The sequence below is a fragment of the Ailuropoda melanoleuca genome, chromosome 19 (assembly GCF_002007445.2).
Source record: "Ailuropoda melanoleuca isolate Jingjing chromosome 19, ASM200744v2, whole genome shotgun sequence".
In the NCBI taxonomy this organism is placed as follows: domain Eukaryota; kingdom Metazoa; phylum Chordata; class Mammalia; order Carnivora; family Ursidae; genus Ailuropoda; species Ailuropoda melanoleuca.
This window is the reverse complement of record NC_048236.1, coordinates 28,687,753-28,706,473: the sequence shown is the minus strand read 5'-3', so window position 1 is coordinate 28,706,473 and position 18,721 is coordinate 28,687,753. Positions and strand designations below refer to the sequence as shown.

Here is an 18,721-nt window from a genome sequence, read left to right as displayed (position 1 = left end):
TGCTTCGTCTTCACATTCAATTTAGGAATTCGTTCAAATTCATTTTGTACTGAAGTTATAGCTATTTAGTTCTCAGTAGGGCCTAGAATATAATGCAAGTGTGTGTGTTCCAAGAGCATGATACAAAACTTTATGAATAAATGTGTTTTGTCTTATCGCCTGCAACATGCTAGCATTCATTTGTAACAATATATTTCTTTTTAGCTATATTACGTCATGTACTTTTTTAGGATTGGTAAAATAGTATAGTTTAATCAGAACTGAAGGTTTTCCACTGATTTTTAGGATACAATATCTTGCATTTCTGACCCCCAACTCTTCCCCCTACGAGATGTCTTTAGAATTACTTGAAATAGATATTCAAAAGGATGTTTCCCCTGCAGATAGGGAAAGGGCTGTCTTATACAACCCCACATCTTATATACTCGGAAATAAACATTCAGACTCCTCAATGACAGAACATATCAGTGCTTATTAGGAAGGGATGTGGGAAGTAAAGATGGAGGGAGGGAGAGAGGGGAAGGGGGATAAAGAGGGAAGAGAGAAGTTCTCCTAGAACAAAAATCAACAGTACACACTCCTCGGATTCCTATACTCATATACAGACTTCACTGAACAGTACGAAACACAGCTGTTAGGGTGATGTTAATGTTACTACTGTTTGTTCATTTTCTCTAATTTCTCCCATCTGCCTCAGCTCTAGCAGGCTCTAAATAAACACTTTCTCAATTCTTTGGTGACCAGGGTTAAATATTATCGACTGGGATTATGAAATCTTTCAGGGGCTAGGCTACAAATCCCTCTTGATTTGTCACTCAGATGGTTTGGACAGCAGATGAATAGGTCTCTACCGACCCATTTTCTGGAGAAATCTTACTACATTCCCTGAATATATATTTCACTTCTATTTGTTTAAACCAGTGGTTCTCAAACTTCAGTTTTCATCAGAATCACCTGGAGCGTTTCTTAAGCCACAGGTTGCTGGGTTCTACCCTCAGGGTTTCTGATTATGTAAGTAATGGGTGGGCTCTGAGAATCTGCACTTTAACAAGGTCTCACCTGATGCTGATGCAGCTGGCCTGGGGAGTACAGTTTGAGAACCACTGGTTTAAGAAAGCTCCTTAAAATACTAGAAAGGCACTGTTCTAGGATTTTACAAGAACTCTACTCCATTTACTACCCACTTAACCTTTGGCAAATTACTTAACTCTGCTTTCCTCATTTCTTTTTCTATAACCAAAGCAGGAGGTGGGGATGACTCCAACAAGCGTTGCAGCAGCAGGCAAAGAAATGCAATTATGAAAATCCAAAAGCAATTTGAAACAACAACAAAACAACAGGACTGATTTAAGAAGGGACACTGGAGGAGGAGAAGGTAACAAAAATGAACTTTAAAGGACAGCTGCCAGGAATGAACTCAGCAAAAACACAAACAAAGGGTACCTACTCCTACCTTAAAAAGTCTCAGAAGAAGAAATGTCGGCCCCTGCTTGAGGTCCAGGGCCAGGCCCACCACTCGTGCTCTGTATTTCTTTTGGGTTTCAGGCCCCAAGCCCCTGTGATTTCTTTATTATCCTCTTCTGTTCAGATCTTCACTTTCTACTCTCTGTTAATTCCTTCCTTCCCAAGTACCAGCATGTTGCCATCTCTTCTATCATAACAACAACAACAACAAAAACTTTCTCTCCACCTTGCCCCACTCCAACTACCAACCTATCTCTTCTCCTTCCCTTCACAAACTCCACCCCAAAATAGTCCAGAGTCCTTTGCTACTCAAACTATGGTCCTCAGACCACCACTATCAATATCACTTAGGAGCTTACCAGAACTGCAGGATCACAAGCCTACCCCCATTTACCCTATTTACCTGATTTACCCTCTTGCTTTGTTAATGGAATTGATATTACTCCATTAATTTTCCCTGTCTGAACTACAGTCCACGGCTATCTAACTGGATTACAGTCCATAGCTATCTCAGTCCACACTGAATTTATCCTAAAAAAATTTTCAAGATGTTTAGGAGACAAATTTCAAATTCAGAATCCTCAACAGTACCTTTAGATTTCTAAAAGAATCTAAAAAATCAAATACAGACAAACAGCAGGGCATTTAAAAATGCAGCAAACCCTGCAAAAAATAAATACAATCGTAAGTATAAGGACCAGTTTAAAGTTTACTACAGGTTAAACTAGTCAAAAAAAAAAAAATTACATTGAGAAAAGATCCTGGAAACCAAAAAAGGTACTTTGAATAGTTTTAGCTTTTGTTCCATAGGTGAGAATCCAAAATTGTCACTCCTCATTTCATTTATTCTATTCTGATCAAACCACTGTATGAATAGATGGCTCCCTCAAATGTAGGAGCCCTGGTACTCATCCAACCTTAGTGTCTCCTTCCCTAGGATGCTTTGATCTTGCTCTCCTGACCCTCCTCCCGGCACTGTAGGGGTTCTGTAGATCCCCAGAAATGAAAGATCAGCCTGGTCACCTTGTTCCAGAGATTAACATTCACATAAACCATGTCTAAACTTATTCATTCAACAAAACCCCCAAGCACCCCACCACCCCGTGCCAGGCACTGTGCTAACCCCTGAAATAGAGCAGTGATGAGGAAAAGCACACTCCTTCAAACATGGAGCTTAGGCCCTACGGGGAAGACAGACTGCGTAAACAATAACTTGGCTCACAAATGCTGTGGGAAGTACAGAATAGTACGTCCCCCAGCAGGAGAATCTAATCTAGTCCAAGGAGGCAGTCAGCAAAGGCAGAAAGGGTATTAAAACTATATCAGAAAAAAAAAAAAAAAGAATAGGGTACAACCAAACAAAAAGGATTGGGAGAATCTATCCTACAGAGAGAAACAACAGGTGTAAAAGCCTTGAGCTGAAAGAGAACAAGGTGGATTAGAGTAAGTGAAAGACATTTCATGTGTTGCAGGGCAGAATGTGGAGGACATAATGACGACAGGATGGGCTAGAGAAGAAAGCAAGAGCCAAACAGTGTAGCTTATTTTAAGGGTTGTGGATTTATCCCACAGTAAATGAGAGGACTTGAATCTGGACTACAGCCTAGATTTGAAAGTGTCAAGGCTGCAACTGTAAACATGGAGTCTAACTGAGATAAATCAGGGAGGGCCAAGGAAGTGGTGCTGGAAGGGAGAGAAGTGAAAAGAATCCAGAGATACACAGAAAGTAGAGACACCTTCTTGAGGGGATTACCTGGACATTCAAGATCCCTTCCAGGAATCCCAATCAGGAGAAAAAGGCGGTTGCACCACACAGCGAGACTCAGAGCCCGGCACCAGGAAGAGGTGTGGCAGGGCTGATGACATCCATCTGGAACGTGGCACACCGGGGGACGCTCGGCTGCCCTCACCTGAGTCCAGCCTCTGAAGCACCTTGCCTCTTCCAGGCCCTTCCTACTCCCTGTCTCACCCACCATTCCTACCAGAGCCAGCTCTTCTTACAACTGACATGTTTACATTTCTAAACAGTTGCCATGTCACTCCAAAGCCATTTAAGACTGTCAGCTTTTTTAGCCTTAACTTTAATTTCTTTGTATGTTGATAGTCTCTAATATCAAAAGATTAATTCAATTTTTATGTAATGAGTAAAGCATGCCTAATGTGTAATTATCAATGTGCTTTAAATTATTTTGGAGGCTTTCATTAGAATCCATATTAAATTAACGGCACATTTCCTGATGTTTATGTACATTATGCATGTATGTTTTAAATCAACTGCAATTTTAAGGAAATTTATATGATAAAAGCTTATGTCAAAACCAAGAAGGGAAATGCTTATGCATTCATTTCCCATGCTCTTTCAGCACCTGTGGAACAGTGAAGCCCCTAGCATATAAACGCTGAGCTCCAAAGCTGTGACTGTAGGTCAGTTATTTGTGATGTCTCCTCAGTAAGCGGTCTGGAACAGGCTGGGATGGGACAGAGGCTGGGTGGGCCTGGGCTGGAAAAGCAGCAGTCAGGAGACAAAGACAGGCTCCACGCTGGGTCTGGCAAGGTGCGCACAGGCAACCAGGCTATCCAGCCCCTTTCTGACCACCCCCGCCTCCCAGTCAACACTGATCTAGCTAAAAGTCTTCTCCTGAATCCAAGCTCACACATGAGAAGTAGGGTCCGGGGCAGGCACAGGAACGCTGAGGATTTGATCCTCAGAGTATAAAACAGTAAAGGAGACAACGGGCAAGGAGGTGGATACACTGAAACATTGTCAGCTAGAGGGGAGGGAAGCTCCTAAAGCCGTCCGGTCGGTCAGGTGTTTCCCAGGACTGAAAACACAGAAGACCTATGTCCAACTCTGAAAATAATTGTCCTGCCGTGCACACCACCACCACCCACCCCCAAGCACTCTACCCATTAGCTCTGTATTCAACGAACATTTACTAAATAGAAATCAATGAACTCTTCTGTTTTAATTTTCTCTCACTTTCTTTTCACTCTAGCCTAGCTATCATTTATGAAGACACCAAATACATAAAATTGTAGGGGGAAAAACATACACTTGTCACTCATCTATCTACATCCCTCCTGGGAATGCCAAATCACTGTATAATTGTAACTGTCCAGATTCTTCTTGCCTGCCCCACTCTCTCCCTCTCTCTCTCTCTCTCTCTCTCTCTCTCACACACACACACACACACACTCGTTTTAATCCTAAATCTGCTCATTGAAATTCGGTGCCATGATTCCCACTAACAAAGCCCTGCTCCTGTCACCCTGCCCCCTTTAAGCCCTAGTCAATATTTAAGAACAGCCAACGACACCTTCCTGGCCAGTCTCTAGGCTGTGGGTCACCCTCACCTACGTACTCAGACACAGATGAAACTCTTGCCAACATTATGAGGCCATCCTTAACAGGAAACTGTTCAAGATTAAAGAACATAGTTTTTCGCATTCATTTTCTCCCCTATAGATCAAGACGACTCTGGGTAAAAGAAAAAATAGGGCTGCTCTAAATTATTCATGACCCTCGTCCCTTCCTCACTCCATAAATTAGGATGTGCTCAGATACATGGAAGAGAACGTATGGACGACAATGGCTTAAACCCTTGCTTGTCTTTTTAAATATTCCTAATAAAGTCATCGTAGCATTGCTTTGACTGCTCAGCAATGTCGAGAGGGACCCAGGTTCTTTTCCTCCGACTATGTCACTATTCTTAGCATGCTGGCATTAACTTTTCAATATTGCCTCACGGTTGCAAATTGGCTACCACAGATCCAGACATTGTATCTTCAACTGGCAGTGCTTTGTGCAGGAAACAAGTGGCTAAGATTAAAAAAAAAAAAATTTAATTGCTCTCTTTCATGAGCTTCAACCTTTATACAGAGAGGCAAATCTTTATCAAAGGCTCAGAAGATTGCTTTTTACCTTTCATTGGCCCCTGCCCAACCTTAGAACAATATTGGCAAAACGAAATCTAAGCCTTTCATGGATTAACCCAGTGGGAATAAGCACATCTCTGCCAAAACAAACTAGAGTGCTTTAGAAAGGAAGGAGGAAGCTAGCTATTGAGTAGACAACTACCATGCCTACCAGCCATCACCCAAGCTGACTTTGAGAAATGTGACACTGGGCTTCTTTGATCCTTCCTCCCTTTCTTCCTTCTCACTACTAAGGAACATTTAAGTCAAATTACAATGTGGCATAATTCTAAGGGCAAGTAAGTTCTGCTTATCCCGTCTGTGTACAGTCTAGTCCTTTACTAAATATAATAAAGTAGTATATCTCTCTCTAAGAAGCTACAGAAAAATAAATCAGAATAAAGAAACAGCTGAGTTACTGAAATGTTGAATAAACTACATGAAGCTTTTTTATTTACTTTGCCATTTCAGCTCTGCTTTATTGAATTCTGGGTTGCTCGGTTGTTTCAGTGGATAGTTGATGCTGTAAATTAAGTTCCCCAGCCTCTCAATCTGTCAAGAAGGATTCCATCCAACATTTATTAAGGGCCTGCTGTCTCTAACCACTTGAGAACAGTTGCATATGTAAAGCAACCCTGAAAATACCAGACGAAAATATTTAATCATATAAACGTATCTAAAATACAGCTTTGATTCTCAAGTATGGAGTTTTCTTAGAGCAAGCCATGTCAGTCTTTCAAATTATACATATTTAAATAATGCTATGTTCCTTCTCTATTTCCCTATCAATCTAATATCCCCCCTTTGTTAGGTTTTGTTCCTTCCCCTTTAATGACTCTATCTGAATCTATCTGTTTATTCCTCATTTTTCAAGTTTAAGCTAACAGATGGAGAGATAAGTTACTTACAAACATCTGTGCAGAAATGCTTTACCTATAGCTCCTGCTGCGAGTAAAACTGATTTTAATTATAACTGCTTTAAGTGCAAGTTTTCAGTGTGAGAACAAGTTCTCACCTAGGCTCTCACTGTCAGCCACATTCGTGTTCCAAACAAACCCTCCACACCACTAGAGCAGTGGTGTAAACAGACCCTTGACAATAAACAACAGTTTTGGTCTCACAGGTGTTTATAAGAGTCTGTTTAAGATTACCGGCAATGTTTACGTGTGTGGCATCATGTTAATCATATAATTGCACCTACATTAATTAAGAATATTGATTGCCTTTGCATTCATTGAGTACAAAGAGCCCATTACCTAAAAAGACTCTAGAGAGACTAAACTGTGGCCATAAATTGTATAACACCATTTTCACTCACATAATAATGAGATTTTAGTAACATCTCGGTATTAGATTAGCGAGTTTTCCCGATAATACCCAAAACTAAAGTTAGTGAGAACCTTATTAGCCACAGCAGGCAAGCGTGCACCACACCTGCACACTCCGAACGTGACACTTGTAGTCCTTTCATGGCTCCTTTCCCTCACCCCTGGAATGTTGGGATTCCTGGTGCCCCCCCCACCCTGAGCTCCGTTCTCCCTGTGACTCTCATCTATGGCTGGAGCTTCAACTATGATTTAAATGTCAGTGGATCCTAAGTCTATGTCTCTATTTCCAGGCTGCTCATCCCCTTTGACTAAGGACCATCCCTCCATTTTCCTTCTATGTCATCCCTGTATATTCAGGGATTAGCCTACACTCAGACAAACCTGGACTCAACTTTTTATCCTATAAATTTCTTTCAGTGTTCACTGTCCATATTCAAAGGATTACAATAAATTCAATAAACTGGGATTATGTCCCTTAATCACTCTCTGAAATCATTCACAAATATCTGAAGTGTCTATTCTAAAATCATGCATATATGTCTGACCTCCTTTTAGTTCTCACTATCATACATCGATTCCAATTCGTCATTCTTCATATGGGTTTTGGTAAATATGTTTAAAACTGGTCTCCTTGCCTCTAGTCACTGCTATGGCCAGAAACATCCTCTCTGCCCCACTTCCATGTGGCAAATATTTACTGAACACTTGCTGGGTGTCAGGCCTTGCAGTGGGCATTGAGTAGAGAGTGCTGAGCAAGTCAAAATCCCCTCCTCAATGAACTCAAACCCTAGCTCAGGAGATAAGGCAGCAATTACGTAGACAAACAAATAATTCAAAAGGGATGTGTGGGTAAAGAAAAACTAGTGGGGAGTGCTATGTATGTAGAGTGGTCATTAAGGAGGTATCATTTTAAATAAGACTTCTAGAAAGGGAAGAAGTCAGTCACAAAGAGATTCAAAGAGAAGAACATAACAAAGGTCCAAGGCTGGAAGGAAGCTCATGGTGGCTGGGGCTGAGTATACAAAGGGGAGGGCGTATGCAACAAGGTGGGAGAGGTAAATAGGGGTGAAATCACCCACAGCATCAGAGGCCACCATCACAAATCTGAATTCAGTGTGAAACATAATTGGGAGCCAGGGAAGGGTTTTTGGCAAAGGAGTCACATGATTTGGTTTACGTTCTTTAAAAATCACCAGAATTGTTTCCAATACCAATATGAGGGTCAGTCATCTGCATCAGAAAAGTTATATGGCTTCTAATGAATGGAGTGACCACATGTTCCAGCATGTTCAGGTGAGTCTTGGTTTCTGCCTGTTGTCCTAGTATAATCATTAACAGTTCCCTACTTTCACTCTCACAAGGGCCCTAAGGAGAGAATAAATTGTATGGTCAACTAACTGATAGGAAATAAACTAAAACAGTCTGTAGGATGTCATTCAAAGCCCTTCTGAGCCTGGTCCCAATTCACTTCTCTTCCTTTCTCCTCATGGTGTGTTGGTCACTTCTGAAGTGTTATGCTGACAGCATCCTAAATGGCACATGTATTCTTTATTGCTCTGCCTTTGGTCATGTTCCTGCCTCTTGCCCCATGCTCTATGACCATGACTGTAGACAGAACCTTGAAGGCCAGACCTGAGAAGTCTTTTCAAAAATCAGGCAGAATGAATGGCTTCTTCCTCTGTGCTTTGTCAGTATCTTTATTAAAGCATTTATCACACTGGGTTAATCATTTATAGGTCTATCTTCCCTGCTAGAATGGTAGGTACTTAATGACAAGGACAGCACCTCCTCTTATGTGTTTTTTGCATCCCCACCACCCACTGCATACCTGGTCCATCGCTGGTACATGATATATGACTGCTAGATGATTTATTTAATATAAATGCAATATAACATACATAGTAAAATAATAAGGTTAAGTAATGAGACTTTAAATTTTATCCAGTAAGCTTAAAACATTATGGCCTTCACATCTAGATATTTTCATTCTCCAACTTCATCCCAATATCTAATGTAGCCTCATTCATTAGGAAGTAACAATAAACTTCTAATGAATGACTATAAGTAAAAAAAAATCTTTATAGGGCAAGAGTCTAGTTTTAGGAAACTACACAATTTCGAAATAATTGTGAAGATGAAATAAAACAGAATTGGTACAGCCACTGTGGAAAATGGTATGGAGGTTCCTCAAAAAATTAAAAATAGAAATATCATATGATTTAATAATTCCACTATTGAATATTTACCCAGAGAAAACTAAAATCCTAACAAGAAAAGATATATGCACCCCTACGTTATTTCAGCATTATTTATAACAGTCAAGGCATGGAAGTAACCCAAGTGTCCAACAACAGACGAATGGATAAGGAAAATGTTCTACCTACATGTAGACACACATATACACTTACACACACACACACACACACACACACACACACACACAATGGAATACTACACAGACATAAAAAAGGATGAGATCATGCCATTTGAGGCAACATGGAAGGACCTAGATGGTATTATACTAAGGGAAATAAGTCACACTGAGAAGAATAAGTACCATATGATTCCACTCATAAATAGAATCTAAAAAAAAACAATAAACAAACAAAAAGCAGAATCAGACATATAAATACAGACAACAAACTGATGGTTGCCAGAGGGGAGGGGGCTGGGAGACTGGGCAAAATGGGTGAAGGAGAGAGGTAGATACAGCCCTCCAGCTACAGAATGAGTTAAGTCCTGGGAATAAAAGGCACAGCATAAGGAATACAGTCTATGATACTGTAATTGCGATGTAATGAGACAGACGGTAGCCACACTTTTGGTGAATACAGCATAATGTATAGAGTTATCAAATCACTAAACTGTATACCTGAAACTAATGTAACATTGTGTGTCAGCTATACTCGATTTTTTTAAAAATTAAATTAAATTATAAGTAAACAATAAAGGGGCACCTGGGTGGTTCGGTCACTTGGGCAACCAATTCTTAGTTTCAGCTCAGCTCATGATCACAGGGTCATGAGATCGAGCCACACGTTGGGCTCGGCACTCGGCACTGAGTCTGCCTGCGAGTCTCTCCCTCTCCCTCTGCTCCTCCCCTCCCCACTTGCTCTCTCTCTTTCTCTCTAAAATGGATAAATAAATCTTTAAAAAAAAGTAAACAATAAAAACCCAGAATGACGTTTTATATACTCACCATTCTTAAACACTCCCGCACGCATCCTGCTCAGAAGAAGTGTGTGGCGTAATTGCAGAACTTCAGCTTCCAAGGCTTGGACTTTTGATTTCCACGTTGACTCCTGCTCAGACACCACCTTCGCAAGGTGCTCTGTGTATTCTCTGCTGCTTGTGTCTGCTGGTGTTGAGCGGATAATTGCCAAGGCCAGAGCCACCTTTGACGTTCTCAAATACCATGTTTGATCATCCATCCTGGCTTTTGTCCCTATCATTTAGTAAGAAAAAAGTTGCAGAAATTTCTTTTAACTTTTGTAGTGCATTTCATTTGCTCAAAATTGATTTTTCAGAGTAACACTAATGTAAGTTTGTAAAAGAACTTGACACCAAGTAACAGAAAAAAAATTCTCAGGAACTGAAGAGAGTACGAAAAAAATATGCAAAAGAAAAATGCATAACATGCATATTAAGTGTATAAAAATTCAAAACAGTAGATTCAGACAATTCAACAAATTCCTGGGGTGGAAAAAACACACATTAATTCACTTAGTGTTTTCTAACCAGAGGCACACATCGGAGTCTCTAAGGGAGCTTTAAAAATACATACATATACATATATCTGGTCTCATCTCCCCAAAATTGAGATACAGCAAATTTGGGAAGGGCACTGAGCCTTTTACATTTTGAAAGGAGTCAACTCTGTAATCAGAACCACTAAATCAAATCCTTTAAATGTAAACCCTTCTCCTCCAACCCATTCTGCTAACTTAAAGTCCGTGCTTCCCAGTCCTACATTCCTTCATGAACCATGACCTACTTGCTACTATTCCTGCCTTTAACCAGGCCCCTCCAATCTATACTGAGAACAGTCCTTAAAATATGTGCATCATTTAAGTTGTGGCTATGCTCTGATTCTGCACCTCCAAAGATTTCCAACTGCCACCATGAGCAAACTTTTCCAAACCAGCACTGTATCGCAGTCTGACTCTAGGAATGTATTTGAGGACATGACAGAACCCTGCATTCACGGGATAAATACTATGACCCTCACTGAAGTATAAACCCCTTGTGGGTGTCCACAAGGGGGAGCTTTGCACATTAAATGTGCTACATAAAGATTCATAATGAATAGTACAATGGTCCAGAGAATTTAGGACCTTTGACTGCCACATCTATTCTAACAAATTCAAATTCTTTACTCCACATTTCAAGCTTTATTTTGTTCAAGCTCTCAAGCCTGTCCTTCCACTGTGGTTAAATCATACTCCTACAAAGAGATGCACACAGCCTAAGCTCATTCCTATTCACGCCGCTGCTCCTGAATTTTCCCCGGTTGTAATGCCCTGACTCTCATAGCTGCCAAAGCCCTGGTGGTGCATCCTTCAAAGAACAGTTCATATACCAACATACAAAATCTTTTCAGACTTATCACCACCTACAAAACTGTGTACCTATCTGGTATTCTATAGGTTAGCACTGAAAATACACAATCTAAGAGAAAGCATAATACTGCTTTATTATAATCAGAGATCAACACAAAAATGTATGTACGATATGTTCATGACAATAATTTATAAATGAAAACTAGGACCAACAGCCAAATAGTTAAGTAAATAACAACAGGACCATTCAAATGAATATCATCTATTAAAATAGGGTTTTTCAGAGATATTTTTTATTACCATGAGAAAGTACTAATGAAAAACACTGAGGACATAACATTACATGTACAGTAGGATCTCAATTATGTAAAAAATTGGGAAATACAAAAAATGTAAATAGGATTTATCTCCACTATATAATTATCAGTGATTTTTATTTTCTGACAGATACTTCTCTAAATTTTCCTAATTTTTAACAATGAACATATATCACATTATAACTAGAAAAAAATTTATTTAGAATAGATTTCCAAAAGCAAAGTATAGCTGCCTTATTTTCAGCCATTCACAGCTGTACAATATACCCAGGACTAGATGCTGCTAAGATAGACAAACTAATTAGAATTATAACTGCACTTATAAGAATTATAACTGCACTTATTTTAGCTTCCACAGCAACCACGTCACTTGGCTGGTTCATCCCTCATCTGCTGTGTCAGTGATGGGGACAGACTCCCTGCCTCTCAGTGCTTCAGGAGAGCACCTGTGTGCAGAGAGCACAGAGCGTGGATGACCCTCCTAAAGAAGTGAGCCTACCATCAGATGTAACAGCACTGACTGAAGATAATAATAATAATAATGAAAATAATAACCTATTTAAAGTGTTCTGGCTAGAAAACAAGCTGACATTCAATTATGAATGGTGGCAATCTAGGCTAAAAACTAAAAAGAAAAAACCTGTTTATTAGCACAAAGGACAAAATTCTCTGGATAACAAAAAACTCCTTGTCATCTTGCAAAGATATTTCATTAATTGATTTAAGCGAGCTAATTAATTAAATGCTCTGATTTTTAAGTCATCATATGTGATTTGCTAATAGCCTTAAAATCATGCTGAATGTCAGTCAACAAAAAAAGAACAAATTATAAAGTCCTTCTGGATTATAACTATCCCAAGGTCACTTGTCTGAACACTAATTAGAATTGTACCACTAGTGAACAGAAGTGATTGCTAATAGATATGTTGAGAGAGCCTTCTACCATATAAATTACACACATAGAATGATAACCTACAACCAAACAGAAGCAGGCATTTTAAACTGCTTCCTCGCATTTTAGTGTGTGTGAGTGTGTATGTGTGTGTGTGTGTTTATAAACATGTGCCATTTTTATCTAAGGATAACATTCCTATCCTCAAAATACCATTTGCAAGGTAAAGATAATTCTATTTCCCCTGAAATTTCATGGAAGAAAATATGAGCTTCCTAAACATATTCTCTACTTAAATGAGGAAAGATTGGTAGTAACTTTCAGAAAGCTTTTTTAAAATTCAATTTATGCTCAAATAATTATCATAAATAGTTAAAATGAACATTAAATGTTCCCCAAGAAGGTATTTAGTGTCTTTGAATTCTTAACAGCAGAAAACACAAAATTTTAACAGTCTTTTTAGAATACAGCATTAGCTCAAATGATCTTTCTTTTTCTTTACATTTGGGAACAGACCTTACTTCAGTAAAGTCCCCATGGGGCTAGAGAGGAATCTAGTCACATTCTTTACGACCCCTGGATTCTCCTTCAAGCAGTACATGCAGAAATGGCTACTCTGCAAACAGTATTTTGGCAATTTTTGTCTGTCCTATTTCTCCTACCCTCATTTTCCCCTGCTGAACTTTAATTTTTATCAACTAACCAATTCTCTAAACTGTCAAAACTGTTTTGACTTATAATCCTGAATTCTAAATTCTGTTCATCTCCAAGATCACTGATGAACATTCCATGAAATAAAGAGCCCCAGATTATTCCTATACAAGAAGTGAAAGTTTAAATTAGGTAACCATTCAGGAGGATATTTCCCTAATGTGTATCAAACACCTTCAAAATACTTATCCCCCTTTGGACTAGCGATACAAGTTCTAAGATCTTAAAAACACGACCAGGGCTACATACAAAGCGTTATGCCCACAGATGATCTTATAGCATTACTTATAATTACCAAAACAAAACAAAACCTGTCACCAGCTTGAATATACAACAGAGATGCGCTAAATTATGACATAATATACAACTGAAGTGAAAAAAAATTTTTAAATATTTAAAACCGTGGGAAAGTGTTTCCCACGTGACATTAACTGCAGAGCAAACATAAAACAGTAAACACAGTAAAACTGGAAAATTGGGGGGAAAATTGGGGGGGATCCATACACAGAGATTGATATATTGATAGATTCGGAGGTAGAAAAGGGGAAGGGAAGGAAAGAGAGAAAGAAGAAAGAGGGAAGGAGGAGGGAGGGAGAAAGACCAGGGTTATTCACCAAAATACAAACAAAACACTGACTATGAGTTGAGGAAGTCTGATTTCGTTTTCTTGTTTATGCTTTTCTATAGTTTCCAAGTTTTCTACAATAAATATTATAAAACGTGCTATATATGACAGAAAAATTTAATACTAACCCTATAAAAATATTCCCTATCCTATATTTTTCAAATTACATATTATAGGGAAAATGAAGATGAGTTTTGAATGAAGCCTCAAGTCTACACCTATCATGTCATGGCTGTGATGAGAAGCTCCAGCCTGTAGTGCTCACCTCCTCAATTCTAAGAGAACTTCAACTGTAAAACACACTATCGGTTCAACTACAGCTTGGGAGATGATAAGGGTAAGAATAAAATAATAGCACATTCAACATACTCAGAAATTTGAAACTGTCAGAGTGCCTGAAGAATTGAGGAAATACAGTCAATGGAATGAGAATTCTGTCCCTTAAATTCTCTAATCTCCACCCTTGATCAGCTTTCCCCAAATTCCACTAAGCTTGTGGACTTCAGGCTTTTTTATGTCCACACATAGATGAATGCTCCTTCATTCAGATATATTTGGTGTTCCTTCCACTAACCCAAAGGACACAGTGGATTTTGGAGGTAAGGCAAAAAAACTTGAAAAACTTTCCAACATGAGGGCGCCTGGGTGGCTCAGTCGGTTAAGTGTCTGCCTTGGGCTCAGGTCAAGATGCTGGAGTTTAAGGATCAAGCCCTGCACTGGGCTCCTTGCTCAGCAGGCAGTCTGCTTCTCCCTCTGCCCCTACCCCACTTGTGCTCTCCTTCTCTCTCTCTCTCTCAAATAAATAAATAAAATCTTTAAAAAATTATATTTAAAAAAAAAACACCCAACTTTCCAATATGAGCAACCAGGAAGCTACTAGCCACTGTATTCCCCATGCCATGAATGTGGACTGTCAACTAAATACTTGAATGAGTGCAAGAGTGAATGAATGATGAACATATCAATATAGGTCAGGCAGTCACAGAAGACTGCTTGGCCAGCTCTTAATCCCGTCTCTCATCAGTAAGTCTTTGTCAATTACATATTAGGGAGTATGGCACTAGAGGGAGAATGGATTAGGAGGGGAATTTAATTAGTTGACCTGAAGGTCACATCGGTCTGTCTTAACTCTGCGACACATCCTTTCTTGACTACTTCCAGTGACTCTACTCCCTCTAAACGTACGCCTTTGTACAATATACCCATGAACTTTCACCAAAATAATTCTTGAGTAAAGAAAATACAAGAAAGATAAAATCTAGTTCATACACAGGTTGCAGAAGAGGGTAAGCTATAACGGAAAAAGCCAGGTTTTATCTCATGTGAACTCTACAATAAATACTTGTCTTGCCCATAAAGCAAGACACTGAAGAGCATTCCCTAAATCACTGAGATGAATATGATAGGATAAAGTGAGTACAAGAGGAAGTCCCTATGTACTATGATGATGGAATATGCATTTATCAAATATTAGTCTGGGGCACAGCAGAGTTCTGGCAATGCCAGAACAGTAAGATATTGTAAGACTTTTTGGATAATTAGTTTCAGTAAAACTTGGACAAGGTCTGACATCTGATTTTTGGATTAGGTGGCTGAAAAATTCTAATCATTGTTATAGTTTCAGCACACACTGTACTGGGAAGTGCTAAGCAGATTAACATCATGTGAAATTTTACATAAAAGAATCAGGAGTTACTCAAGATTTCAAATCTTTCAACTTAATTATTAAGGGGGCCTTTAAAAGCCTTCTCAGCAAAGAGATCTGTTCATGACAAGAGGCTAGTAAAGATAAAAGGATGCTTACTTTTTTTCGTTTCCTTTTCATCAAAACAGGCCAACTATCTATCATTTTCCTCATGTTGAAAAAGTTAATTAATCATAGACTTTAATTGTCCACAGAGTCTCTCAACAACTGTTTTCTTTTTATGCAAACCCCCACCCTCCCTTCTGACTCCTCAATGCTTCTTTTTTTGTCAAAGGAAAGGTTTTCTCTGGATTCTAGCAAGGAATGCTGCAGAATTTCATATGGGAAAAATGTATCACATTTTATAAGTCAACAAAAAGTACACTGATTTAGAAATGCAAAGTCATGTACATATAGAACAATCCTCAACCATCTTCCTCCACTACATAAGTCCGCAGAAGGGAAAAGAACCTGATACCTACTATTAGCACATATTTAAAAATATAATTCAGAAGAATTGTAGGTGTTTCCTAGTTACACTGGTATTCACACACTGATATGGATATAATCCTTATCACAAAAACAAACATCTTGTTCTCACAGGGTATATGAAAAGGTCTGGTGATCTACAGAACTCAAATCCATAAACTCTACAAATTTGGAATTTTTATGAGGCTACACTCTGGAAATGAAAAAAGTTACGTGTCATAAAATGAGGATGACTATAGGATGAAGCCAGAAGCCAAAGAAACAACCAGAAGAGGCAACTGAGAAAGGTTCAGCCAATCCCAGGGGAGAAGAGCAGCTGGCTTCTGCAAGGGGCACAGAAGACTAAGGAGGGGAGGTGGCGAGGCAGGGTCCCCTGGAAAAAGTAAAAGGCCCTATCCAAAGAAGTCCCATTTTGTAAATGACACATTAGGAAACACAATTTGCTTTCTAACTACTATTACATAATACCTTCCTATACTTCCCTTCTGTGTACACCTAAGACATCAACTCAAGGAAACAGGAGCAGCCCCACAAAACATTTTCTTTAAGGCTGAAAAGATGCCCTAATTCTCATCTCTCTCTCTCATTTAAATCTCACCAAGGTAACCACTGAGAATTTCAGAGAGCAACTGACAATGCTTCATGGCTTCTCAAAGGGCTTCATTTATAAATAAGTCTAATACATTTTTTACATTCACTTAGATTTACATTTAACAAAATAGAATTCTACTTTTTACTAGCCTAAAATAGCCTACTAAAGAGAGGGACTGCTTCACACATGCTGGGCACTCTGATTCTCGACATCTTCTAGTATACAATGTCCTCTGAATATTTGTCCCTTTCAACTAAGCCCCTCAACTTGCTCCAGACAACAAACACACAGAGGCAATATAGCCTTTGTTGCAGGTAAGCCATCACTCAGAACTTGGTCCTCAAGCTTTTATCTACAACTGTCTGCTCCCACCTGCTCCTGCCCAGGCTCCCAACCTCGTTCTATGGCATTGCACCCTCCAAAATCAGACATCCCGTATCAATACAATGCTCTTCTCCACCAAGAACTGGATTCATGTTAGCTATCTCCTGTCCCACTGAGTACCACTACAACAACCCCTAACCAACTAAGGAATATCAGAAGAAGCTGCAGGCTCTTCTAGAAGCTCAGCACAGTACCCTCCAAGGCAACAAAAAACAGCATAAGGCACATGTTTCTGGTACCAGGTGATGGCACCTGGAGCAGGAAGCGGTCCCTAGCTCTCCTTCCACCATTGTAACTAATATCTACCTCTTCCCATGTAACAGGAACCATTCAAGGTCAAAAGTATTAGCAATCCTGTGGTCTTAACAATGATTGTTTACTTTTCCCAAGCAGCTACATCAAACTTCCCAAATTCCGTTTCTTCACCCATCAAAACTTGCTGTCCTCCTTAAAACTTAGATCTGACCAACCTGAGATTACCAACCCAAACCCATGATAGCCAAGGAACAGCCTCATAATGACATCATGGCCAGGCCTGAACCTTGGTGCCCATGGAAAGTATAGGCAGAACAACATTGCATTAGGTGTCTTTTTTTTTTTTTTCTTTTCTTTCAGGGAATGCTGTTTGTATTAAGAATTTCTAGAATCTATTTTAATATGTTATCTTCCAACCATGAAAGAGGTCTTTTATTGGCACGAATATGTATCTATTTCATCTTGTAAATGGGATACTCAACTAGCCTTACCTGTATCAACGTTCAGTTTTACTCTGGGGTTATCAATTAAAGTAACTTGTTTAAAGCCACAGTAATTTCTCAGAGTAGCTCATGCCACAGAAGAAATTCAGATCTTGAAGTCATCATACTTCTATGTCTAAATCTATTTGTCCTTTCAATTACTATAGACAATTTTAAGAGTTGGGTTTTATCCTTTTACAAATTTTACTGAAATAGAAAAAATAAAGGAAATTTATTAATTTACACATATATTTGGCAATTTATCTCAAAAGAAAACTTCTATGGAGATACTCTACCTCACTTACTTGATTTGTGTCTGAAGGACTAAATCACAAATATGTAAGTTAAGGTAATTAACTATTCTCAAACAAAGATAGACTGAAAGTAACTGAAAATGCAAACAGTAAACATAAGAAATCTGGACCGGTTCTATTAATATCAGACAAAAGAGACTTCATGACAAGAAATATTAGGAGCGATGTAGAGGAACGTTTCATATGATTTTAAAAAGGTCAATTAATCAAGATTAACAATCCTAATTGTGTATGCACATAATAGCAATAATAGAATTTCCAAATACCTGAAGAAAAACGTAAGGAAGAGACACAAATCCACAATCATATGTGAAGATTTTAACACACTTCTTTCAGTAATTGATAGAATACCTAAACCTTGACTAACCATGATGATGACAGAAAAGATTTGAATCATAATACCAACCATACCAACCAGAACTTTATACCTTATGAAAGCAGAGGCACACATACTCTGTTGAAGTTCACGTGGGACACTCAACAAGGTCGATCATACGCTGAGACAAAAAAATTCCCATTCGGTCCTGGGACTGAGCCCCACACCAGGCTGCCTGCTCAGCAGGGAGTCTGTTTCTTCCTCTGCCTCTTCTCCTCTCTCTGCTCATGCTCTCTCTTTCTCTCTCTCAAATTAATAAAATCTTAAAAAAATATATGAATGAAATCATGGGGTACGTGGGTGGCTCTTTTGATGGAGCATCTGACTCTTGGAT

At 39.0% G+C, this 18,721-nt stretch overlaps 1 protein-coding gene across 1 annotated transcript in view; it reads right to left on the bottom strand.

Moving 5' to 3' along the window:
• Positions 1–10,139, bottom strand: part of MEI4 (meiotic double-stranded break formation protein 4) — a 189,741-nt gene extending 179,602 nt beyond the window's left edge. The window contains exon 1 of the mRNA XM_034648277.1: positions 9,907–10,139. Coding sequence (XP_034504168.1) covers positions 9,907–10,138 — 232 coding nt within the window. The 5' untranslated portion in view covers position 10,139. The remainder of the gene's footprint in view (positions 1–9,906) is intronic.
• Between the last annotated feature and the right edge of the window lie 8,582 nt (positions 10,140–18,721).